General features: G+C 39.0%; 1 protein-coding gene across 14 annotated transcripts in view; it reads right to left on the reverse strand.

The window, feature by feature from the left end:
* DMD (dystrophin) overlaps positions 1–26,105 on the reverse strand; it is a 2,178,366-nt gene that overhangs the window by 13,445 nt on the left and 2,138,816 nt on the right. For all 14 annotated transcript variants that reach the window (XM_037821041.1, XM_037821045.1, XM_037821047.1 and 11 more), the window contains 3 exons: positions 15,665–15,908; positions 14,691–14,817; positions 5,491–5,583 (listed from right to left, as the gene is read on the reverse strand). In XM_037821041.1, the coding sequence (XP_037676969.1) occupies positions 5,491–5,583; positions 14,691–14,817; positions 15,665–15,908 (464 nt within the window). The remainder of the gene's footprint in view (positions 1–5,490; positions 5,584–14,690; positions 14,818–15,664; positions 15,909–26,105) is intronic.

The following is a 26,105-nucleotide window of genomic DNA, read 5'->3' on the forward strand; positions in this document are numbered from 1 at the left end:
CATGGCCAGGAGTCCTTCTGTGTTGTAGGCAACTTGGCCTTGCCTGCTATCCTTTAATTTAGATGCTAAGGGCTGGTAACTTGTTCTGGCTTGTAACTTTGGTCTATGTTTAACACTTCAGAACTTTAGGAAGGACAGTGTTGCTTGAAAGTATATGATTTAGTTTCAGAATGTAATTACAGTTCCTAGAATGATAAAGTTTACATATTTTTATGAATTTTACACATGACCATATTCAGAGATCAGTATCAACTGGTCAGTGCTGAATATGCAGCAAATCACTTGTGTTTTGTTTCAGGTCTTCTTCAGAAACCACATTTTATGTAAAATGGACTCCTGCAGCCATGTTAACCCTAATCTTGTTCAAAATCCTCCCTCATCACTTGGGTCCTGATGTGCTCATTAATGTAGCACAAAGGAAAATCCTCTTTCTATTTAAAAAAGAACATTAAAAACCGATAATGTTTTCTACTATATTAGGATGAGTTATCCATTGACCAAATAATTGGCTGCAACATTTTTTAAAGTTCTTGATCAAAAAAACCTCAGCCAACCAAACAGACAAATAAATATAAGAGCCAGATAAAAGTTGTATTTCATAAGTAGTTCTTTGGAAACGAGTTTCATTAGACGTTCACTTAGCATGTCCATCTGGCAATGTGGTATGCAGTCAGGAAGTGAATCAAGAGAAAAGGGAAGTGTGCTGGGGTGGGGGCTGAGTCTATATAAAGTGCTTGGTAAGGTTGGGGGAAGTCTAGTTTCCTCAGGGACTATGAACTTGAAACTGTTGTTTATAATCCATTATTTCAGAATCAGAATCACAGGATGTTACTGTTCCTGGGTACCCTTAGCTTCTGTATCTTAGTTCAGTGACCATTTAAAAGTTAACAAAGAAAGAATCCGTCCCTTTTTAGGATTTCTGTTTCGTTACAAGTGAAAGAAGATACAAATGGCTACATTTTAAATATTGTAACATGCAGGTTCTTTGGTGAACATGTATAGAAATGTGCAAATCAATTCAAAGGCACAGCTTTGTTGAGCTGAAAGCTGATTGGCACCGAAGCCTGGGCTGTATACATGTAATGAGCTAGACTGGACAACAAAATCAAGTGTAAAGCAGGGACTGGCAAACTTTTCCTGTAAAGGGCCAGAGAGTCAAAATTTTAGGCTTATTGAACCATGTGGATTCTGTATCAACCACTCAACTCGGCTGCAATTACTAAGTCCATGTGGTCTGAAAGCAACCATAGATGATATGTAAATGGATGGGCATGGCTGTGTTCCAGTAAAACTTTATTTATGAAAACAGGCAATGGGCCAGATTTGGCTCATGGGCCATAGTTTGCTGGCCCGATGTAAAGGGATAACTGTTCAAATCCTTTGTGGAAGCAGCTAGGGAAGAGATGGGGCAAACGATGCTTCCATCTGCCTTTGTTCCTTATGTTGCTCTTTCATAAAAGCACCACAGAGTAAGAATTGAATTTTAAAAGATGGTGGGTTGGTAGCTTAGGGGCATTTAATATAATGCATGTGGGCTTATTTGGAAGGAGGTGGTATGGGAAGGAGAGCATGGCATGGGCGTGGGGGATAGAAATAGTGTGGCGTAGATAAACAGGTAAGATTATATAGGCAGCAGAAATATCAACATAACACTGCTCACTGCTTTCTGGATTGTCTCACTCTACCAAGAGCTTATCTTAGATCCCATCATTCATTGATGGACATAAAGTGGCATCTCATTTTAGAGAGCCCAATAGCATACCACTGAATAGGGAAGCATTTTTTTTGTTAATGTATGTGCATATAAAAATACCTTTGTTATACTGCTAAATGATCAGAGACTTGTGGACAAACTGCTTACAGGGTTTATTTTTTAATTATATTTTTTGTTCTACACATATAGTGTTCCTAGAGAATAATGGTAGAGATTTAGAAAGTATCTTATAGGAGATAATGACTTTTATTATAGTGGAGTTCAACTGGTAGACATACTTAAAGACAGAGGGACAGATTAGCCAATTCCTATCTAATCTATTTATCTATGTATAATGTCCAGTATTTAATATACACTGAGCCACTCCAATCCTGCCAAGTGGTTGTGAAGTAACTACATCTAGGAGATTAATTGGGAAAGATATAATCACAAAGCTAAAGATGCATGCATTCACACCTTGGACACCCTGCAGTTTATTAATAAATGGAGAAGCATATAAACCCTTTATTAATTTGGATAACAGTTTAGCAAGGCCCTCAATATAAGATCAGAGGCCTAATTTAACTTGCTGAATGGCCAGGAACAGGGCACTTAACTTCTTTGGGCTTCCAGGTACCCTTTGTGAAAATGAAAAGTAAAGATTAGCTCAAACCTCACGGTCCAGTTCTAAGTGGCAAGATATGTATACATTTAAAAGTACACAATAACTCCCCTATCTATACACCTTATATTTATGAACAAATGTACATTTTTTAAGTCTTTTCCTCTGTGAGCAATTATCTTGCAGGGTTAAGTAAGCCATGAGGTGGTAGTTAATAGCACATTTCCACTAAATGTCAGACCTCTGGCTCTGACATCTGTTTTGAGTTACTCAAACAGCTGTCCACAACAGCTGTAGCAACTGTGCGCTTCATAGTTCATAATACAACGATGGGAACATGAATGGCAGGCTCAGATTAAAAGTACAAAGCCCTCTAAGGCATCAGCAAGGTCTTGGCAGAAACTTCCACAGTAAAAATTTTTTAATTTAATTTTTTTGGGAAAGATAGTCACCTGGGCAAGGAAAACTGGGATCAGTTAGATGAGAATTTTTAACCCACTGGATCAAAAAAATCAATTTAGTGGGTTGCAACCAGCATTTTATTTTTAAATGACTAGAATAAACAGCATGTATTACATGTAGTATGTTAAGGACTGCTTTTGTGTCTGAAATTTGTATGACTATGTGACTGTACACATACATGGTGTATACCTATCATGGGTATACACATTCACACCCACATATATCCTTACCCCAGTTTGAGATGTAAAACGTTTTTCTTGGATAATGGTCAAAAAAGGTTTGAAAGCCACTGTTCTTGATGTCAAAGATGATATTTATAAAAGAGATGGAGATTGAACAAGATGACCTTTCAAGGCCCTTCCATTTGGGAGAGCCTGTAATCCTAAGATGCTATGGTTCTCAGAAACAGGAAAAACTTTAAAGGTCATAGCATCATGGGAAGACCAGCCAGATTTTCCAGCACCTTCCTACTCACTTGTTAGGCGGTTTTTTTTTCTCTCTCTCTTCAGGAATAAGAATATTCTCTCAGGCCACCGGAGTGCTACTGAGAAAGTAGGAACTAACTTAATGGAATTGGTATCAAACAAGGCCTCCTTACTCCATATTTGAAAACTGAAATCAGCACTAAGGGGATGATATGAAGCATAAGCACCAATTTAGTAAACATTATCTAGGCACCCTGCATAAATTGAGTTTCCCAAGTTTTCAAACAAGTAAATACAATATCAGAGATGCTAACTGCCAAACACCGTATCAGAGGAGGGATGTTTCTAGTCTTGCCAGGAGGCTTCCTCTGAACTCCTGTGGTGTCCAGCTTCGAGGACCCTAAGGGGAGATGCAGGGAGAAGGTGAAAAGGATTTCACTGTAAAGATAACTAGGATGGACCATAGACCCAAGTACAAAAATGGGGTCTAGGGAGGCATGGCTGCTAGTGAGGAAGCAGCGCTGCTTCTCTGCTACACTCTGGTTGTCTAGGTGTGGAAGAAATGACCAGGGCAGCTAATAATGTCCCACAAGGCAGGGAACTAAGCCACCAGCCACATATGGATGAAGGGGCCATGAGAAGACACATGTCTCTGACCTTCAAGGGGCAGCTTGGGGGTAATGACACATGGATTAGGTGTGGGAATCAAAGTCTCAGTCCTTCTAGTAGCTATGTGACCCTGAAGGAGACACTTCCTCTGTCTGAGGCTTACTTGCTTCTCATTATCTAACAGGCTGGTTCTGGGATGCAGTCACATCAGAAACATCTCCATTACAGCAAGTATAGTATCGTACTATGGTTTGAACTACTTTGGAACTCTGTATCCCCAATTGTCCGTAAGTACCTCGAAGGCGAGGAACTTGTCTTTTCTTCTTTGCAGCCCTAGAACCTCCACTGGCATGTAGTAGGTGCTAGTAAAAGCTGACAGAATGAGGTAATGAGGATAAAGGTAAAAGCATCTGATTTATGCTGAATCTGCCTACACATCGTCTTCTTATAAATAATAAAATCTAGGGAGAGGAGGTGCCGAAGATAGGCAGGATGGGGTGAAGGGGATGAGTGGTGGAAGACATAAGTTTATCTGTGAAAATGAACACATCAGAGGCACTCACCAGTGAAAGATGGCTGGTGCAGACATTTAAAATTAGCCTCCCCTGACGGTTCCTTAGCAACGCTTGCAGAACATTATTGCTTTTAATGTGCACGGTACAACGTTCACTCGTATATCAAAAAGCTAGGAAATGGCCATTGTTCACTGACACTGAACAAAAAGAGGAAAAATATACTACTCAAAACACCCTCCTCTTTGCCCTTTTGGAGAGGGACAAACAGCCCAGATTTTCTGCCGCCCTTCCCTCCCTGTCTGCCCATTTGGGGTGCTAATGACTGGCCACAAAGCCTTGTGTTTTCCCTCTTTTTGCTTCTCTAAGCCTTCCCCCATTTGATCACATGTGACTGTTGCCATTGTTTTTAGTTTTATGTCAGGGCAATAAACCAAAATAAATACCCTCTAAAACTAACAGAACAAGAAAATACCTCCATGGATGAGCAAGGCATCTGAAGCTGATGTTGGCTGGTAGAAAAATCCTGTGGGGTAAAGTGCTGCTTTTGTACCAGGGGCAAAACACCCAAGGTCAAAGTGATGGGGAAAAAGAAAAATAATAATGTTTTTCTTTGCTAAGCTTGTATTCCATGCATGGAAGTAAAAAACCAGTATATCAAGATTTATTTATACCTATATTTACATGAGGAGAAAGAGACAATTTTTAAATAATAAAGAGCATCAGAATGCAAGTCAGAATTCCTACCACCATGGCTCACGAGGCATGTTCTAGGCCTCGCCACAGCATATGGTAGCTGTATGTTCCTGGCAAAGTTACCTTCAGGACATTAATTTCCTTGTCTGTGAAAGTCACTTCATAATCACTCTTAGGTCAAAGGTACCTCATAACTAACTTTCCAGTCTAATGTACGAAGCAAGTAAAACACTTTATAAGGTAGCATTCTTATTTCTAGAAACATCTTGATTACACAGGTATCTGAATTCAAAATACTTCAAACCATAAATTCACAGTTAAAAAGAAAATCCATTCACTATGACCCTAAATTGGCATTTGTCAAGACATTTTTTTTTTCAAACATGAAAATACACATCCTCATTGGGTGTGGAAGTGAGCACTTGGCCTAATTACAGTAACTCTGAATTGCTTCCAGGTATTGGAGCTTACCTCTCGAGCTGGGGAAGGAGTTGTTGAGTTGCTCCATCACTTCTTCTAACCCTGTGCTTGTGTCCTGGGGAGGACTGAGAAGGTCTTCCTCGCCTTAGTGAAAGCAGAAACACATAATGGCAAATTACAATGAAGGAAAAATTAGACATACAAGAGAAAAGGTCCATGATTGTCTTTTATAAACTATTATAAATTCATTTTCACTTGTGCATAAATAACATAAATATAAAAAACCTTCAAGCTTTAAAATTGGAGAACAATTCCTCAAAAGGAAGAATAATTTCATTTATCTATGTCATTATCCTTGGGGAAAAAAAAAAACTATATACCTATTTAGAAGTTAAAATAAAGTTGGCATGCACACCAGTGTTGATGGTGGCATGTTTTCAACTACCAAAAGATGGAAGCAACCCAAGTGTCCATCAGCTGATGAATGGATAAATAAAATGTGGTACACACATACAGTGGAATATTCTTCAGCCATAAAAGGAATGAAGTCCTGATACGTGACAGGATGAACCTTGAAGGTATCATGTTGCGTGAAATGTCAGACACAAAAGGACAAATACTGTATGATCTCACTGATAGGAAGTCATTAGAATAAGCAAATCCATAGAGTCAGAAATTCAAATACAGGTTGCTGGGGGTGGGGGTAGGGAACATGGAGTTAATGCTTAAATTGTACAGAATTCTGTTTGGGTTGATGGAAAAATTTTGGTAATGGATGGTGGTGATGGTAGCACAATACTGTGACTGTAACAGCAATGAACTATATATTTGAATGTGACTAAAAGGGGAAATTTTAGGTTGTATATACAGTACTAGAATAAAAATAATTTAATCCATAGCACTGTACAACACAGTGAAACCTAATGTAAATGATGGACTATCGTTAACAGTACAATTATAAAAATGTTCTTTCATGAACTGTAACAGATATTCCACACTAACGTGCAAGGTGTTAATGATGGGGTGTAGATGGGAACTCTGTATTCTAATTAAAAAAAAGGTGGCAAATCCCCTTTTCTTATGCCCCATTGATAAGTGTGAAACTTTTTTCTTTGTAATAAAAAAAAATATTGCATACTTCCAGTATGTGTCTTCAACACAAAAGAAAATAGGAATGTGACATTTTGCATTCACTTTATGAAAGAAAGCAAGTAGGGAGTGGAGACGCTAAGGTATTTTTTCTACCCTTTCCTTTGACATTTAACCAAAAATACAAACAAAACTGAAGTGCTTTTAAAGTCCAATATAATAGGGAGAAATAAAAGTTGTATGTGACCTATATAAGTAATGAAATATTATCTATATTACTTAGAATATTATGAGGTATACTAAGGAGTTATGTTCCTTTCCCTCTTTGTTACTAGGGACTACTGTGCCATAATGAGGTTTTGGAGGCTTGCAAAAGGGAATATTTTTTTGAGACCTTGTTTATGTAAAGAGATAATGATTTGGAAGCAAAGAGTTTAGGGATGGATGGTCTTCCACTGGGAATGGGAGGCCTCTTGTGGATCTGTGTCTTTCTGTTTATTCATGTGTCAAAGAAATACCCCTGAAACAGCATTTGCAGTAAGGGGCAATTTCTTAAATGCAATCAAAATGAATTTGATCTGTGAAGATCCTTTGAAACTAATTTTTCATAACAGTCAATCTTCCCCTTGTGAAAATAACTTCTTTTCAAGCTCTATTTGTTCAGTACATTGTTGCTTTCATCTAAATCAAGACCTGTTTCAGCAAATCAACAATAAGAGCATGCTTAAGAACACCCTCAGGTTCACATCTGACTTGGAAATGACTGTGGAGCTGGTATCTTAACATGCTTGTCCTTCCCTTTGGTCGAGGCCACCTGGGTTTTCATCTTTGATAGAACCCTGCCTCTATTCCTTAGAAATGCCAACCATTAAGAGAAAATCATATCCTAGGTGGATGTGAGGCTGCATACCATTACTAGAATGGAGAGTCAAGAACCTGGGGTAGACAAAAAAGCCTCTGATTTGGTGAGTCTCCTGGTAAGATTCCATATGAGACTTCTTTGAAATAGTTAAGGAAATGAACGCTGAAGGATTAAGGTCCCTGGGTGGAAAAGAGTTAAAACAAACAAAAACACACACACACACACACGCACGCACGCACGCACACACACGTAAAGTATTAGCTTAAGTTTATGCCTTTAGAAAAGAAAAGGGGAAATTCAGTATTTTTAGTTTCTTTTTTCCTGTGGGTTTTAAACTGCTATTATCTAATGAGGATGGAGTGAATGAAACACTGCCAGGAGGAATGGGATCCTGAAACTACAGGGTCGATTACATCTCCCTGTTCCATTACTGATGCAAATTTTTGCCGAATTGGGAAACGTGAGGCATTTTTAATGGCAGCAAGTCCACTTTAGTGATAGTATGACTTGCAGAATCAATCAGAACCAACAGAGACACTCATGAGCATCGATGTTAATATTTCTGACAGTTTAATTACATCATACTGGAGCTCTAGGAACTTAATTGTACTGTATTAGGATTCAGGTACAGTTCAATGAAGTGATTGGCATTCCTCTCCCTGAAATATTTCCAGGATCAAATTATAAAGTATATACCTAATGATGTCAGCCAAGTTTGTATTTACAGATAAACTACCATTTGTGAGTCTCGAGTGTCCAAGTACAAATGTAAAATTGGCTTATTTGTTTGAATGGAGAACTTTCATGGCCATGATAAATGCATCCATTCAAACATATTTTGAGCACCTATTACATCCTAGGTAAGCAAATAAAGTATAATTTGTTTTCTTCTTTTCTCAAAATTCTCAAAGGCTTTAAGTAAAAAATCCTTTTAGCTAATATCCTTTTAAGAATCAAAATCAGATTTATTGTATATATGCATATTGTATATACATGCAAAATACTTAATGCATAATATTTTCTGCATAGTATTTTCTGTGTCAGATTATACCGGAAAAGTTCAAACAGCTAAATGAGACCTGAAATTAAAGTAACACCAGTGTACTATCCAATACTGAGCCAGCATTTTTAAATATCTAAAAAAAAAAAAAGATAAAAATTCTAAAACAGTAAGAATAATTTATTCAAAAGTTTATCAAAAGCTGACTATGTTCTAGGTGCTGGGGTTATATAGCAATAGATAACAAAAAAGCCTTATCTTCATGGAATTCACATTCTATGGGGGCACAAAGGCTAGAAAAGAAATTGTCATATTAGATGGTGATAAACATTCTAAAAAGAACAGTAAGTGCCAAGACCCTGGAAGGAGAGGATGACTGACTGGTTCAAAGAAAAGCAAGAAGACCAATGTAGACAAAGTAGAGCAAGCAAGTTGGGGGGAGTCTAGTTCCCTGCCCCAGGAATTTGGACCTGGTCAAGTGACTTGCTCTGGTCAATGGGATATCAGCAGAAATGCTAATAACATCTATAAAAATGAAAATATAAAATGCATGATCAAGCCTTTGGGAGACTCAATTTTTAGGGTGTAGGTAGGACAGTCATAAGGGTGCATGGACAGAATGATGGTTTAGCAGGGCCTTAAAAAAAAAAAAGACCTGAGTAAGCAAGGCAGAGAAAAGAGAAAGGAAAGGACGGCATATTTCAGGTTAAGAAAGCATTGTGCTCCAGGCCCAAGAGGGTGACAGCATAGAGCAGTGAAACAGCAAGAATGCAGTGTGGGTGACCACTGGGTCTGTGCATGGAGGCAGAGGGATCTTGTGGGAAGGCAGTAAGACATTGTGTTGGAGAGGAAGGTGGGTTTTCACTTCCATTGTAAGGAGTTTGGACTTTATTATGAAGGTACATGGGGGGGGGATCAAAAATCCTTAAGGATGGAAATAATATGATATAATCTGAATAATAGGAAGGTAACTGGAAATATCTGGAGGACGGCTTGGAAAGAGAAACAACAAAAGCAGAGAAACTAATTAGGAGATAATTAGGAGAATATTTGTATTGTCTATTCAGGTAGTCCATGATGAGGGATTAAATTTAGGCAGAAGCAGCTGAATGGAATAGTTTTGCTTTTTTTACAAGAAGCAAATTAGACTGACCTTGGTGATTAGATTGGTAGTGATGGGGCATGGCTAAGGAAGCAAAGGAAAAAAGTGTGGCAAATGACTGTCTTGCTATAGTCTGGAAAATGGGAAGAGATATTCTGGAGATCGATCATGGATATTTTTATCCATTGTTAAAGCTTAAGAGTTATGTGCTTGGCTACAAATATAAATAAGTGCTTGCATGATCGACTTCAAAGGTATCACACTGGTAGAAAGAGTGTTAACAACAGAGCGGTATATGGGAAAAACTACCTATTGTATACTATGGACTATATTTAATAGGAATACCTTATTAGCACCACACTAATATTAGGGATAAATAATTAGGGGCTGATAGCTTTGGGATGTTTTGGGTTATGATAATTGTTTAAAATTGAGAGTGATGATTGTACAACTAAGTGAAGATAATGTGAGACAATGATTGTTTATCTTGGACAGAATATATGCTATGTGAAATTAGGAACCTAAGTCAAGCCCTCGATCTTGAGGCTGGCTTTAGTGAAACTTATAGCTGTAAAGGGGAGGTTAAGCCTAGCTATATTATGCCTAAGAGTTACCTCCAGAGAACCTCTTGTTGCTCAGATGTGGCCTTTCTCTTATCTAAATTCTGTATCCTCCCCCCTACATGGGACATGACTCCCAGGATTAAGCATGCCTTCTTTACCAGAAGGGGGAAAAGAAATAAGGTTTCAGTGGCTAAGAGATTTCAAATAGAGTTGAGAGGCTATCCTGGAGTTACTCTATTGCAAGCTTCAGCTAGATATTCCAAATGGCCACAGTATGCCGAGCCCAAATCAATAGTAGTCCTGAAAATACTAAAGAATACTTAGGTCCCTATCTGAGACTCTATAAAATTTGTACTCACTAAGTTTATTTTTCAGTAACTTAGAAACTTAAAACCTCCAGAGTGTTCCTATACCAGATAAGTCCCAAATCCCAGAGGCAGTAGTGTCTTCAAGAACATCAACCAGATGCATCCCCCTTCTCCATAATGTCAACACCCCTTTACAAGATGAACAAGTGAGGGTGGTCACTGCCCAGTTAGACAATGATCAAATAAGAGGGAGGGGTAGCAACAGACAAGATAGAATTTATCAAAAGGGTTAAGAACACTGAATCTTTAATTTCTAGGGTATCAGAATAGCTAGAAGGAAATAACTGAAATGGTGGAAGTGTAACCCATAACACTTGTTGAAATTTGCTCTATAGCTACTTGTTGAATACTACTTTGAAACTTATCAGTTTTCTGTATATATGCTATAGTTCACAACAAAAAATGTAAAAAAAAAAGTTACATGCTTGAATTCAGGAGAGAGTTCTAGGCTGGAGAGCTCAACTTAGGGTTAGTAACATATCAGAAGCCAAGGAAGAGAAGGAGTTAAGAAATAGAAGGGAGAGTTAAGACAAAGACTAGTGAAGGGGATGGAGAGAGAATCTTGAGGAAAGCCTTGATGGGAGGCACTGAGCAGGATACATCACATATGTGGTAATCCTGCCAAAAAGAATTAACCTGAGTCCAGTCATGAGGCAGCAAGCAGATAAATCCAGAGTGAGGAACATGCTACAAAACAACCAGCCTGACCTCTTTTAAAATGTCTGTCAGTGTCGTGAAACACAAAGGCTGGGATTACAGGAGACTAAAGAAGACTGTTGACTGGATCCTAAATGTAACAGAAAGCTTTAAAGCACATTATTGGAAGAAGTGGGGAAATATGAATTTAAACTGCATATTAGATAATAGTATTTTAATTTTCTGAGTGTGATAACTGTATTGTGGTTATATGGAAGAATATAAATCTCTGACCTTGGAAGATAGATATTGAAAAGTTTGGGAGTGAGGTTTTGTTATGTCTGATTTAGCAGTGATAAATAGAAGCTCTAGGACTCTAAGCATGACAACCTATGTTTCACTTTTTTGAAAAAAATCAATGGGGTTACATATTTAAGGAATGCAAATCTCTATCTAGAATATAGTTCAGGAAATCCCAGCCTTATCACATCTCAAACCTTCAGAGCATGAGTATGCTCAATGCATTTATTTAAACACCTGTGTGCATCCTTTGAGAAGATGGTGGGTTTTACTTCTTAAATGATGGCTTATGCAGTTGGGGAAAACAGCAGCACACACCCTTAAATTTTGTCTTTCCTTTCAGAGAACAAACCTAACAAGACAGCATGTCCATATTGCTCAGCTTAATGCAGCCACTGTAATACAGCACTTCGAATCCTTGTATCAATCTGCCATGATCTTCTCAGCTTTACAAATCATCAGGTCCACAGCCTGATGTGTGCCTTAATTTGGGTGCTTTAATGGGCATGCTGCCTCTTCAGCAGTGTTGATAGACCTAAAAAATTAATGTTTCTGGGCACCCAGGCCTCTGAATCTCCTGCTAAAATATGTGATGTCGTTTCACATGCTTTACTTCAAAAAAAGGGGGAAATCCTAAAGTGGGAAATAACGACAGAGGCACTAAAGCTCTGTTGTTTTCAGAAGTTATAGACATCCCAAGGTATATATTTTTTTCACACACTGTGCTATCATTTACAGTCAGAACAGCCTATTAGCTATATTCAGATCTCATGTGGAAAAAGAGAATCTGATGCAGAGATTGCCTTAAAATCACTGAAGTACGGTAACTCCAGTTAACACTCTCTTCCTTCTCAAAATAACTGCAACCTAGCTTTCCTACAAGGTTTGGCTTCTCTGGAGGAGGATGTGCTCACTCCTGTCCACTGCTCCAGGTTTTTGGAGTTCATCACATTTGCTTCAACCACCCTCTCTCTAGCCTCAGAACTGCTCACCTCCTCAGAGCCCTTACCCACCTGGATAACCACTGTAGGGACCTCACCACCCAGCGGATGAGCCCAACAACCCTGACCTTACAGCCCCATCAACTGTGCCTCTCACCCCTCAATGAGCACCATGTACAATCTTCAGCAGCTCCCTGGGAGGCCATACCTTAGATATAGGCATTACTTGAAAGTGTTTTACTTCCATGGTGTTTAACTTGGGGATTTTTCTGACTAATCTGTGACCATACAATGCACTCAACACCCTTGAACCTTTCTTTTTTGTCCCATCAATTTTGGTTAAGCATTTTGCCTCTCATTATTCTACTCTCATGGTAGAACGTCAGTATGAAATGAATTCCTCAACACATCATGGTGCCAAGCAATCGAGCTTTAAGTGTGAGGAATCAAGGAGTGGTCTCTTCCTTGTGTTTTTTTCCTTTCTGTGAATGGTAAGTATAACTAAGTATAACCACTTTAGGACCAGGGAAAAGGAAGCACAGAGGGTAGGGCTGACTCATGATGGTCCCTGGGAGAGGAGGAGAAATGAGGTGGATAGACCTGGTATCTGAGGCCTTCATAAAACCCCCTTTTGTCTAGCCCAGCAGGACCGGGAAAACCAATGAGCAGATGGCTGGCAATGTAACTTACTCGTTATCACTGTAAAAAGCCTTACTCGTTTTGACCTTCTTTTATCATTTTTGCCTCACCAGCTCCAGTTTCCTTAGAACCCAATCTTAGGCAGAGAACATTGCTGGAGAATGACACCAAACCATATTGACCGTTTTTTTTTCAAATTCCTCAATTCATAATTCATCTTTTACATAGGCCCTCATTTTCAAGATTACCTAGTCTTCTCGGTTGCATAACTATGTAGCTTACATGGTGTGACTGTGTGATTATGAAAACCTCATGGGTCACACTCCCTCTGCAGTGTATGGACAGATGAGTAGAAAAATAGGGGCAAAAGCTAAATGAAAAATAGAGTGGGATGGGGGGCAATGGAATGTTTTATTATTTTTTTGGAGTAAGAAAAATATTCAGCAGTTGATTCTGGTGATGAATGCACAACTATATGATGGTACTGTGAATGGCTGATTGTAGGGTATGTGAATATATCTCAATAAAACTGAATTTTAAAAAAATTACCTAGTCTTCTATTTTACTAAAAAGACAGAAGGTCTCCAATTTCCCTTTTCTTGGCTAAAAGTGCTTTCACAGAAGTGGCCAATGATAGCATTTACAGTTAACCAGTGGGCTGTAATTTATTTTCATTTTCACTGAGAGCACTCTTTAGCATTTGACCTTTAAACCACATTTTTCTTGAACTGATTCCTACTCCCGACTCCTTCACTACCCGATCACCTAAATGGAGGTCCGGTGGTGGTCTTCCCTAAGGCTCTGTATCCAAGCTCCTTTGTTATATATTTCTCATCATCTCACACCTTTCAGCTATCAATTCGACAGAGCTCACTCTTGAACCTCTCCAGCCTGCCCTCTTACATCCTTATGGATCTGTATTTTAATTTCTGCTGGGCATGACTTAGAAGAACTGCCAGTTCCTCAAACACAGTATCACTATCTTTTTCCAAAGCCTCTCCTCTCATTTCCTCACATTATCCAGTTATTATCCAGAGAGGCCCTGGATACTCTCTTTTTCATATAACAGTTTCATATCACTCTCCTTCCATCCCATCACTCACCTCCCTCAAGCCCAGACCCTTAGAACTCACATACCTTGACCTTTGCAATAGCCTTGTAACTGGTCTTTCTACCTGTAAAAGTTTTACTTTGGACCAGACACAGGTGCCAGAAAATACCATTTTAGAAATTTCAATATATATATTTATCTGGTATATGATTTTCAGTGGTTCCATGACAGCTAGCAAAATGAGTTGAAAACCTCTGCCTGATATTCATGTCACTGTAATGTGACCCCGACCTTCCTCTGTAGCTTTTTTTCCTCTCCCCTTCCTGCTGGGAGTCTATAATTGTACGAACCTGGATTATTGGCTCCTCATCAGTACACCTCTGATGCTATTTGTTTTTAAGGTATGCTTGGTCCCCACCCCATTCTTCTGAATGCTTCACAAATATCAATTTGTCACAAAGCCTTCCCTAGTCTCCAAAATGAATGACACTGTAATACCACACTGCCGTGTTCTGAATAACTGAAGGGCCAACTCTTTGAGGGCTAGGACTATGATCAACTTTGTATTCCCTCAGATGTTTATGCCTTGTCCAGAACTACTATTAGAGCATTTAGCTGATGACAAGATCCTCTTAGCAAACATTTCTGCATTTCCAGATCTTAAGAGACATCAAAATTTGGGAGTAGCTAAGACACTTACCCATGGATTCTGAAGTTTGACTGCCAACCACACGAAGCAGCATAGGCTGGCTGCTGTCCGACCTCTGTAGAGAGGTAGAAGGAGAGGACACCGTGGTACCATTCACCTTGGCCTCTGCTGCCTGGGGCTAAGACAGCCAAAGAAAACAATTACTTTTTCATAATAAACAAATATATAAATATGAAATCATTATGGATACACATGACTTTCAGAAACTTTGACTTTTCCTACTTAGAAACCTCCCAAAGATTGTTGAATTTGGGAACGTGGATATTGTCTTTGCATCTGAATTATGCCCCATCCCACAATAAGTTGGAAAAAATGAGAGCTACAGCAGAATAACGTGTGTGTGTGTGTGTGTGTGTATATATATATATATCATTGTACTCAGAATGGTGACTACAAAAACATAATGGTGAATTCATATTTTTGTGGCATATTAAGAATTAAGATGGAGAAAACAAAGCTTACAATTAAAAATTCTCAGGGAGCAGGGACCATGTCCAGGTAGAGTCTACAATGTGACATCTTGCTAGGTTTTCAAAGAGGCCTAAAAAATGTTTTCAGGATTGGGAAAAAAAAAAAAAAAAAAGATACACTAGAAAATAAAACTAATTACAAAGAAGAGCATTCTATTTAAGGATTTCAGATTTTCACTTATAGAGAACTAGTGGAAACCTCTTGGCATTTTTTTTTTTATAAGAGGCATTTTAAATCGATCAACAAAAAACATGTTTGTAGGAAACAGTCTTATGCTAATATTGGGCTACTATTGTATTGAACAAATACAAAAAGACACACTAGTTTTCCTCTTCTTTGTATATCGCTTGGTACCTAGCACTTTGCTAGGCACATACTGAGTAGTCAACAAAGTGATGCTGGTTGCATTCCTAAAAAGGACGCTGAGTTCTGTTTTTTTGTTTGTTTGTTTTGTGTTAGAGAAGAAATGAATATTAGGGAGATGTGGGCCTCACTTGCTCCAGCAGCTGCCTTAGCCTATGTAGCTGTGACTCCAGTTGTTTGTTGTGGTCCTCCAGGATCTGCATCCTGGCTTCCAGGCGGCCTTTGTGTTGACGCAGTAGCTTGGCTTCAGCAATGAGCTCAGCATCCCGGGGGCTCTGGGGAGAGGTGGGCATCATTTCAGGAGGGGACGGCAGTGGGGACAGGCCTTTATGTTCATGCTGCTGCTTCAGACGATCATATTCTGCTTGCAGATTCCTGTTGGCATCAGAGAAGTAAAAGAAAGAAAAAGAAAAAAAGAAACTTGAATATCATCACCGGATTTCATATAACATGGCAAACCGATGCATCTGACCACCACCAAACACGACAGCAAGCAAGAGAGGCACTGAATGAATGGTTTTTATGATGACAATCTTACCAATGGTAAAAGAACAAAATAAAAATAAAATTTGAAGCTTTTGCCTGATGTGTGAGAGGAGACGCTTTTCAATTTTTTTATGTTATACTAAAAGCCTCATGAGTGCTTTGTTCAGATAAGGTAACAGCAAATAATTTCATCATTTTGTAAATATTTATACTACCATGAAATTAAAATTTGTATACCTCTATCAACATTCTGGTTTACTTATTATTTCTGACAGAAAAGTACCAGCTTTAATAAATTTAGCCTTTGCTGTTTTCTTCAAATTTGTTTTAGAAGAAATAAAATATGACAGCTAAAGGTGAAGTTCCCTCATGTACGGAACTCATTCTTTCCTCACCATTGTCCCCAAAAAGGTAATGCTGCATACTGAATTCCGTGTCCATCATTACCATGAATTTATCCACAGAACAGGTTGAACTTAATAAAGATGTTTATTTTATTTTGCATATTCTCAAACATTGTTTTTAAGAACTGTATGTTTAAGGATATACATACCATTCTAAGATTTTCTTTTTGCCTTCAACTTTGTTTTGGAGATTTATCCATGTTGATACAGAATAGTTTATGATTTTAACTGCTATAAGGAATAATTCTGTTGCCTAAATATACCAACAACATTCTGCTGATAATGAACATTTATAATGTTTTCAACTTTCCATTACTACAAACAATGGCATACTGTATCTTCTTATACCTGTCTCCTTGGATACCTGTTTCAAGAGATTCTCTAACAACAGTATCTACGTGTGATTACATACCACCGCATTGCACTCCTAAGTGGTTTTACCAATTTATTTTCTCACCAGTAGTTAATGAGAATTTTTCTTTCACCACATCCTCATATCCTCATTAAACAGTTGGTTTTATCAGACATTTAGATTTTGGCCAATCTGATGGTTATCTTTTAATTTGCATTTCCCTTATTTTTCGTGATGTGGAACTTCTTTCATGTTCATTGGCTTTTCATGTTCCCTTTGCTCACTTCCCATTGGAGTGTCTTTTTCTTGTTAAAATTCTGGATACTTATCCTTTTTCAGTTATGTGCACAGCAAATAATATTGCCTACACTGGTTTTAGAGTAGATTAGCTTTAATTTTGTTCACGGTATCCTGTTGAACAAAAATTTTAAATTTCAATATAGTCTTCCATGTTTTCCATTTTCTTTTTTTTATGTCTTGTTTAATAAAATGTCCCCTACATCTACATTTTAAAGTTTAAAATTTTGCTTTTTCACATTTGGGACTTTTACTCCACCCAGAATCTATTCTTGTGCTTAGTGTGAAGACAGGATGTAATTTTACTTTTCCCCCATAGATAACCTATTAACCCAGGGCCATTCATTGAGTAGTCTGTGTTTTCCCCACTTAATTGTAATGGTACCTCTGCAATGCACCAAGCTACCACAAATGCATAGGTGTACTTCTGAGCTCCCTAACCTTTTCTGTTGCTCTATTTGTATATCTCTGTGCCCATCCCACACTACGGCTTTAAGTAAATTGGTGTCTGGTAGAGCCTTCTACCCCAACTTTGTTTTGCTTCAAAACAGCCTTGCCTAGGAGGCGGGGCAAGATGGCAGACTGGTGAGCTGTAAGTTTTAGTTACTCCTCCAGGAAAGTAGGTAAAAAGCCAGGAACTGCGTGGACTGGACACCACAGAGCAATCTGTCTTTGGGCATACTTCATACAACACTCATGAAAACGTGGAACTGCTGAGATCAGCGAAATCTGTAAGTTTTTGCGGCCAGGGGACCCGCGCCCCTCCCTGCCAGGCTCAGTCCCGGGGGAGGAGGGGCTGTCAGCTCCGGGAAGGAGAAGGGAGAACTGCAGTGGCTGCTCTTATCGAAAACTCATTCTACTGATTCAAACTCCAACCATAGATAGACTGAGACCAGACACCAGAGACTCTGAGAGCAGCCAGCCCAGCAAAGAGGAGACAGGCATAGAAAAAAAACAACACGAAAAACTCCAAAATAAAAGCAGAGGATTTTTGGAGTTCTGGTGAACACAGAAAGGGGAAGGGCGGAGCTCAGGCCTTGAGGCGCATATGCAAATCCCGAAGCAAAGCTGATCTCTCTGCCCTGTGCACCTTTCCTTAATGGCCCTGGTTGCTTTGTCTATTAGCATTTCAATAACCCATTAGATCTCTGAGGAGGGCCGTTTTTTTTTTTTTTTTTTAAATCCTTTTTGCTTTTTCTAAAACAATTACTCTAAGAAGCTCAATACAGAAAGCTTCAAAGAATTGCAATTTGGGCACATCAAGTCAAGAGCAGAACTAAGAGAGCTCTGAGACAAAAGGCAATAATCCAGTGGCTGAGAAAATTCACTAAACAACACAACTTCCCAAGAAAAGGGGGGTGTCCGCTCACAGCCACCATCCTGGTGGACAGGAAACACTCCTGCCCATCGCCAGCCCCATAGCCCAGAGCTGCCCCAGACAACCCAGTGTGACGGAAGTGCTTCAAATAACAGGCACACACCACAAAACTGGGCGTGGACATTAGCCTTCCCTGCAACCTCAGCTGAATGTCCCAGAGCTGGGAAGGTGGAGCAGTGTGAATTAACAAAGCCCCATTCAGCCATCATTTCAGCAGACTGGGAGCCTCCCTACACAGCCCAGCAGCCCAGAACTGCCCTGGGGGGACGGCACTCACCTGTGACATAGCACAGTCATCCCTCAACAGAAGACCCGGGGTGCACAGCCTGGAAGAGGGGCCCACTTGCAAGTCTCAGGAGCCATACGCCAATACCAAAGACTTGTGGGTCAGTGGCAGAGACAAACTGTGGCAGGTCTGAACTGAAGGATTAGACTATTGCAGCAGCTTTAAAACTCTAGGATCATCAGGGAGATTTGATTGTTAGGGCCACCCCCCCTCCCCGACTGCCCAGAAACATGCCCCACATACAGGGCAGGCAACACCAACTACACACGCAAGCTTGGTACACCAATTGGGCCCCACAAGACTCACTCCCCCACTCACCAAAAAGGCTAAGCAGGGGAGATCTGGCTTGTGGAGAACAGGTGGCTCGTGGACGCCACCTGCTGGTTAGTTAGAGAAAGTGTACTCCACGAAGCTGTAGATCTGATAAACTAGAGATAAGGACTTCAATAGGTCTACAAACCCTAAAAGAACCCTATCAAGTTCAGCAAATGCCACGAGGCCAAAAACAACAGAAAATTATAAAGCATATGAAAAAACCAGACGATATGGATAACCCAAGCCCAAGCACCCAAATCAAAAGACCAGAAGAGACACAGCACCTAGAGCAGCTACTCAAAGAACTAAAGATGAACAATGAGACCATAGTACGGGATATGAAGGAAATCAAGAAGACCCTAGAAGAGCATAAAGAAGACATTGCAAGACTAAATAAAAAAATGGATGATCTTATGGAAATTAAAGAAACTGTTGACCAAATTAAAAAGATTCTGGACACTCACAGTACAAGACTAGAGGAAGCTGAACAACGAATCAGTGACCTGGAAGATGACAGAATGGAAAATGAAAGCATAAAAGAAAGAATGGGGAAAAAATTGAAAAACTCGAAATGGACCTCAGGGATATGATAGATAATATGAAACGTCCGAATATAAGACTCATTGGTGTCCCAGAAGGGGAAGAAAAGGGTAAAGGTCTAGGAAGAGTATTCAAAGAAATTGTTGGGGAAAACTTCCCAAATCTTCTAAACAATATAAATACACAAATCATAAATGCTCAGCGAACTCCAAATAGAATAAATCCAAATAAACCCACTCCGAGACATATACTGATCACACTGTCAAACATAGAAGAGAAGGAGCAAGTTCTGAAAGCAGCAAGAGAAAAGCAATTCACCACATACAAAGGAAACAGCATAAGACTAAGTAGTGACTACTCAGCAGCCACCATGGAGGCAAGAAGGCAGTGGCACGATATATTTAAAATTCTGAGTGAGAGGAATTTCCAGCCAAGAATACTTTATCCAGCAAAGCTCTCCTTCAAATTTGAGGGAGAGCTTAAATTTTTCACAGACAAAGAAATGCTGAGAGAATTTGCTAACAAGAGACCTGCCCTACTGGAGATACTAAAGGGAGCCCTACAGACAGAGAAACAAAGACAGGACAGAGAGACTTGGAGAAGGGTTCAGTACTAAAGAGATTCGGTATGGGTACAATAAAGGATATTAATAGAGAGAGGGAAAAATATGGCAAACATAATCCAAAGGATAAGATGGCCGATTCAAGAAATGCCTTCACGGATATAACGTTGAATGTAAATGGATTAAACTCCCCAATTAAAAGATATAGATTCGCAGAATGGATCAAAAAAAATGAACCATCAATATGTTGCATACAAGAGACTCATCTTAGACACAGGGACACAAAGAAACTGAAAGTGAAAGGATGGAAAAAAATATTTCATGCAAGCTACAGCCAAAAGAAAGCAGGTGTAGCAATATTAATCTCAGATAAAATAGACTTCAAATGCAGGGATGTTTTGAGAGACAAAGAAGGCCACTACATACTAATAAAAGGGGCAATTCAGCAAGAAGAAATAACAATCGTAAATGTCTATGCACCCAATCAAGGTGCCACAAAATACATGAGAGAAACACTGGCAAAACTAAAGGAAGCAATTGATGTTTCCACAATAATTGTGGGAGACTTCAACACATCACTCTCTCCTATAGATAGATCAACCAGACAGAAGACCAATAAGGAAATTGAAAACCTAAACAATCTGATAAATGAATTAGATTTAACAGACATCTACAGGACATTACATCCCAAATCACCAGGATACACATACTTTTCTAGTGCTCACGGAACTTTCTCCAGAATAGATCATATGCTGGGACATAAAACAAGCCTCAATAAATTTAAAAAGATTGAAATTATTCAAAGCACATTCTCTGACCACAATGGAATACAATTAGAAGTCAATAACCATCAGAGACTTAGAAAATTCACAAATACCTGGAGGTTAAACAACACACTCCTAAACAGTCAGTGGGTTAAAGAAGAAATAGCAAGAGAAATTGCTAAATATATAGAGACGAATGAAAATGAGAACACAACATACCAAAACCTATGGGATGCAGCAAAAGCAGTGCTAAGGGGGAAATTTATAGCACTAAATGCATATATTAAAAAGGAAGAAAGAGCCAAAATCAAAGAACTAATGGATCAACTGAAGAAGCTAGAAAATGAACAGCAAACCAATCCTAAACCAAGTACAAGAAAAGAAATAACAAGGATTAAAGCAGAAATAAATGACATAGAGAACAAAAAAACAATAGAGAGGATAAATATCACCAAAAGTTGGTTCTTTGAGAAGATCAACAAGATTGACAAGCCCCTAGCTAGACTGACAAAATCAAAAAGAGAGAAGACCCATATAAACAAAATAATGAATGAAAAAGGTGACATAACTGCAGATCCTGAAGAAATTTAAAAAATTATAAGAGGATATTATGAACAACTGTATGGCAACAAACTGGATAATGTAGAAGAAATGGACAATTTCCTGGAAACATATGAACAACCTAGACTGACCAGAGAAGAAATAGAAGACCTCAACCAACCCATCACAAGCAAAGAGATCCAATCAGTCATCAAAAATCTTCCCACAAATAAATGCCCAGGGCCAGATGGCTTCACAGGGGAATTCTACCAAACTTTCCAGAAAGAACTGACACCAATCTTACTCAAACTCTTTCAAAACATTGAAGAAAATGGAACACTACCTAACTCATTTTATGAAGCTAACATCAATCTAATACCAAAACCAGGCAAAGATGTTACAAAAAAGGAAAACTACCGGCCAATCTCCCTAATGAATATAGATGCAAAAATCCTCAACAAAATACTTGCAAATCGAATCCAAAGACACATTAAAAAAATCATACACCATGACCAAGTGGGGTTCATTCCAGGCATGCAAGGATGGTTCAACATAAGAAAAACAATCAATGTATTACAACACATTAAAAACTCGAAAGGGAAAAATCAATTGATCATCTCAATAGATGCTGAAAAAGCATTTGACAAAATCCAACATCCCTTTTTGATAAAAACACTTCAAAAGGTAGGAATTGAAGGAAACTTCCTCAACATGATAAAGAGCATATATGAAAAACCCACAGCCAGCATAGTACTCAATGGTGAGAGACTGAAAGCCTTCCCTCTAAGATCAGGAACAAGACAAGGATGCCCGCGGTCACCACTGTTATTCAACATTGTGCTGGAAGTGCTAGCCAGGGCAATCCGGCAAGACAAAGAAATAAAAGGCATCCAAATTGGAAAAGAAGAAGTAAAACTGTCATTGTTTGCAGATGATATGATCTTATATCTAGAAAACCCTGAGAAATCAACGATACAGCTACTAGAGCTAATAAACAAATTTAGCAAAGTAGCGGGATACAAGATTAATGCACATAAGTCAGTAATGTTTCTATATGCTAGAAATGAACAAACTGAAGAGACACTCAAGAAAAAGATACCATTTTCAATAGCAACTAAAAAAATCAAGTACCTAGGAATAAACTTAACCAAAGATGTAAAAGACCTATACAAAGAAAACTACATAACTCTACTAAAAGAAATAGAAGGGGACCTTAAAAGATGGAAAAATATTCCATGTTCATGGATAGGAAGGCTAAATGTCATTAAGATGTCAATTCTACCCAAACTCATCTACAGATTCAATGCAATCCCAATCAAAATTCCAACAACCTACTTTGCAGACTTGGAAAAGCGAGTTATCAAATTTATTTGGAAAGGGAAGATGCCTCGAATTGCTAAAGACACTCTAAAAAAGAAAAACGAAGTGGGAGGACTTACACTCCCTGACTTTGAAGCTTATTATAAAGCCACAGTTGCCAAAACAGCATGGTACTGGCACAAAGATAGACATATAGATCAATGGAATCAAATTGAGAATTCAGAGATAGACCCTCAGATCTATGGCCGACTGATCTTTGATAAGGCCCCCAAAGTCACCGAACTGAGCCATAATGGTCTTTTCAACAAATGGGGCTGGGAGAGTTGGATATCCATATCCAAAAGAATGAAAGAGGACCCCTACCTCACCCCCTACACAAAAATTAACTCAAAATGGACCAAAGATCTCAATATAAAAGAAAGTACCATTAAACTCCTAGAAGATATTGTAGGAAAACATCTTCAAGACCTTGTATTAGGCGGCCACTTCCTAGACTTTACACCCAAAGCACAAGCAACAAAAGAGAAAATAGATAAATGGGAACTCCTCAAGCTTAGAAGTTTCTGCACCTCAAAGGAATTTCTCAAAAAGGTAAAGAGGCAGCTAACTCAATGGGAAAAAATTTTTGGAAACCATGTATCTGACAAAAGACTGATATCTTGCATATACAAAGAAATCCTACAACTCAATGACAATAGTACAGACAGCCCAATTATAAAATGGGCAAAAGATATGAAAAGACAGTTCTCTGAAGAGGAAATACAAATGGCCAAGAAACACATGAAAAAATGTTCAGCTTCACTAGCTATTAGAGAGATGCAAATTAAGACCACAATGAGATACCATCTAACACCGATTAGAATGGCTGCCATTAAACAAACAGGAAACTACAAATGCTGGAGGGGATGTGGAGAAATTGGAACTCTTATTCATTGTTGGTGGGACTGTATAATGGTTCAGCCACTCTGGAAGTCAGTCTGGCAGTTCCTTAGAAAACTAGATATAGAGCTACCATTCGATCCAGCGATTGCACTTCTCGGTATATACCCGGAAGATCGGAAAGCAGTGACACGAACAGATATCTGCACGCCAATGTTCATAGCAGCATTATTCACAATTGCCAAGAGATGGAAACAACCCAAATGTCCTTCAACAGATGAGTGGATAAATGAAATGTGGTATATACACACGATGGAATACTACGCGGCAGTAAGAAGGAACGATCTGGTGAAACATATGACAACATGGATGAACCTTGAAGACATAATGCTGAGCGAAATAAGCCAGGCACAAAAAGAGAAATATTATATGCTACCACTAATGTGAACTCTGAAAAATGTAAAACAAATGGTTTATAATGTAGAATGTAGGGGAACTAGCAGTAGAGAGCAATTAAGGAAAGGGGAACAATAATCCAAGAAGAACAGATAAGCTATTTAACGTTCTGGGGATGCCCAGAAATGACTATGGTCTGTTAATTTCTGATGGATGTAGTAGGAACAAGTTCACTGAAATGTTGCTATATTATGTAACTTTCTTGGGGTAAAGTAGGAACATGTTGGAAGTTAAGCAGTTATCTTAGGTTAGTTGTCTTTTTCTTACTCCCTTGTTATGGTCTCTTTGAAATGTTCTTTTATTGTATGTTTGTTTTCTTTTTAACTTTTTTTTTCATACAGTTGATTTAAAAAAGAAGGGAAAGTTAAAAAAAAAAAAAAGAAAAGAAAAAAGACAAACAAGGAAAAAAAAAAAAAAAAAGATGTAGTGCCCCCTTGAGGAGCCTGTGGAGAATGCAGGGGTATTTGCCTACCCCACCTTCATGGTTGCTAACATGACCACAGACATAGGGGACTGGTGGTTTGATGGGTTGAGCCCTCTACCATAAGTTTTACCCTTGGGAAGACGGTTGCTGCAAAGGAGAGGCTAGGCCTCCCTGTATTTGTGCCTAAGAGTCTCCTCCTGAATGCCTCTTTGTTGCTCACATGTGGCCCTCTCTCTCTGGCTAAGCCAACTTGAAAGGTGAAATCACTGCCCTCCCCTCTACGTGGGATCAGACACCCAGGGAAGTGAATCTCCCTGGCAACGTGGAATATGACTCCCGGGGAGGAATGTAGACCCGGCATCGTGGGATGGAGAACATCTTCTTGACCAAAAGGGGGATGTGAAAGGAAATGAAATAAGCTTCAGTGGCAGAGAGATTCCAAAACGAGCCGAGAGATCACTCTGGTGGGCACTCTTACGCACACTTTAGACAACCTTTTTTAAGTTCTAAAGAATTGGGGTAGCTGGTGGTGGATACCTGAAACTATTAAACTACAACCCAGAACCCATGAATCTCGAAGACAGTTGTATAAAAATGTAGCTTATGAGGGGTGACAGTGGGATTGGGAATGCCATAAGGACCAAACTCCACTTTGTCTAGTTTATGGATGGATGTGTAGAAAAGTAGGGGAAGCAAACAAACAGACAAAGGTTCCCAGTGTTCTTTTTTACTTCAATTGCTGTTTTTCACTCTAATTATTATTCTTGTTATTTTTGTGTGTGTGCTAATGAAGGTGTCAGGGATTGATTTAGGTGATGAATGTACAACTATGTAATGGTACTGTAAACAATCGAAAGTACAATTTGTTTTGTATGACTGCGTGGTATGTGAATATATCTCAATAAAATGATGATTAAAAAAAAAAAATAAATAAATAAAAAAAAAAAAAAAAAAAAAAAAAAAAAAAAAAAAAAAAAAAAAAAAAAAAAAAAAAAAAAGATGTAGTGCCCCCTTGAGGAGCCTGTGGAGAATGCAGGGGTATTCGCCTACCCCACCTCCATGGTTGCTAACATGACCACAGACATAGGGGACTGGTGGTTTGATGGGTTGAGCCCTCTACCATAAGTTTTACCCTTGGGAAGACGGTTGCTGCAAAGGAGAGGCTAGGCCTCCCTGTATTTGTGCCTAAGAGTCTCCTCCTGAATGCCTCTTTTTTGCTCAGATGTGGCCCTCTGTCTCTGGCTAAGCCAACTTGAAAGGTGAAATCACTGCCCTCCCCCCTACGTGGGATCAGACACCCAGGGAAGTGAATCTCCCTGGCAACGTGGAATATGACTCCCGGGGAGGAATGTAGACCCGGCATCGTGGGATGGAGAACATCTTCTTGACCAAAAGGGGGATGTGAAAGGAAATGAAATAAGCTTCAGTGGCAGAGAGATTCCAAAACGAGCCGAGAGATCACTCTGGTGGGCACTCTTACGCACACTTTAGACAACCCTTTTTAGGTTCCAAAGAATTGGGGTAGCAGGTGGTGGATACCTGAAACTATTAAACTACAACCCAGAACCC

The sequence above is a fragment of the Choloepus didactylus genome, chromosome X, assembly GCF_015220235.1.
Source record: "Choloepus didactylus isolate mChoDid1 chromosome X, mChoDid1.pri, whole genome shotgun sequence".
In the NCBI taxonomy this organism is placed as follows: Eukaryota; Metazoa; Chordata; class Mammalia; order Pilosa; family Megalonychidae; genus Choloepus; species Choloepus didactylus.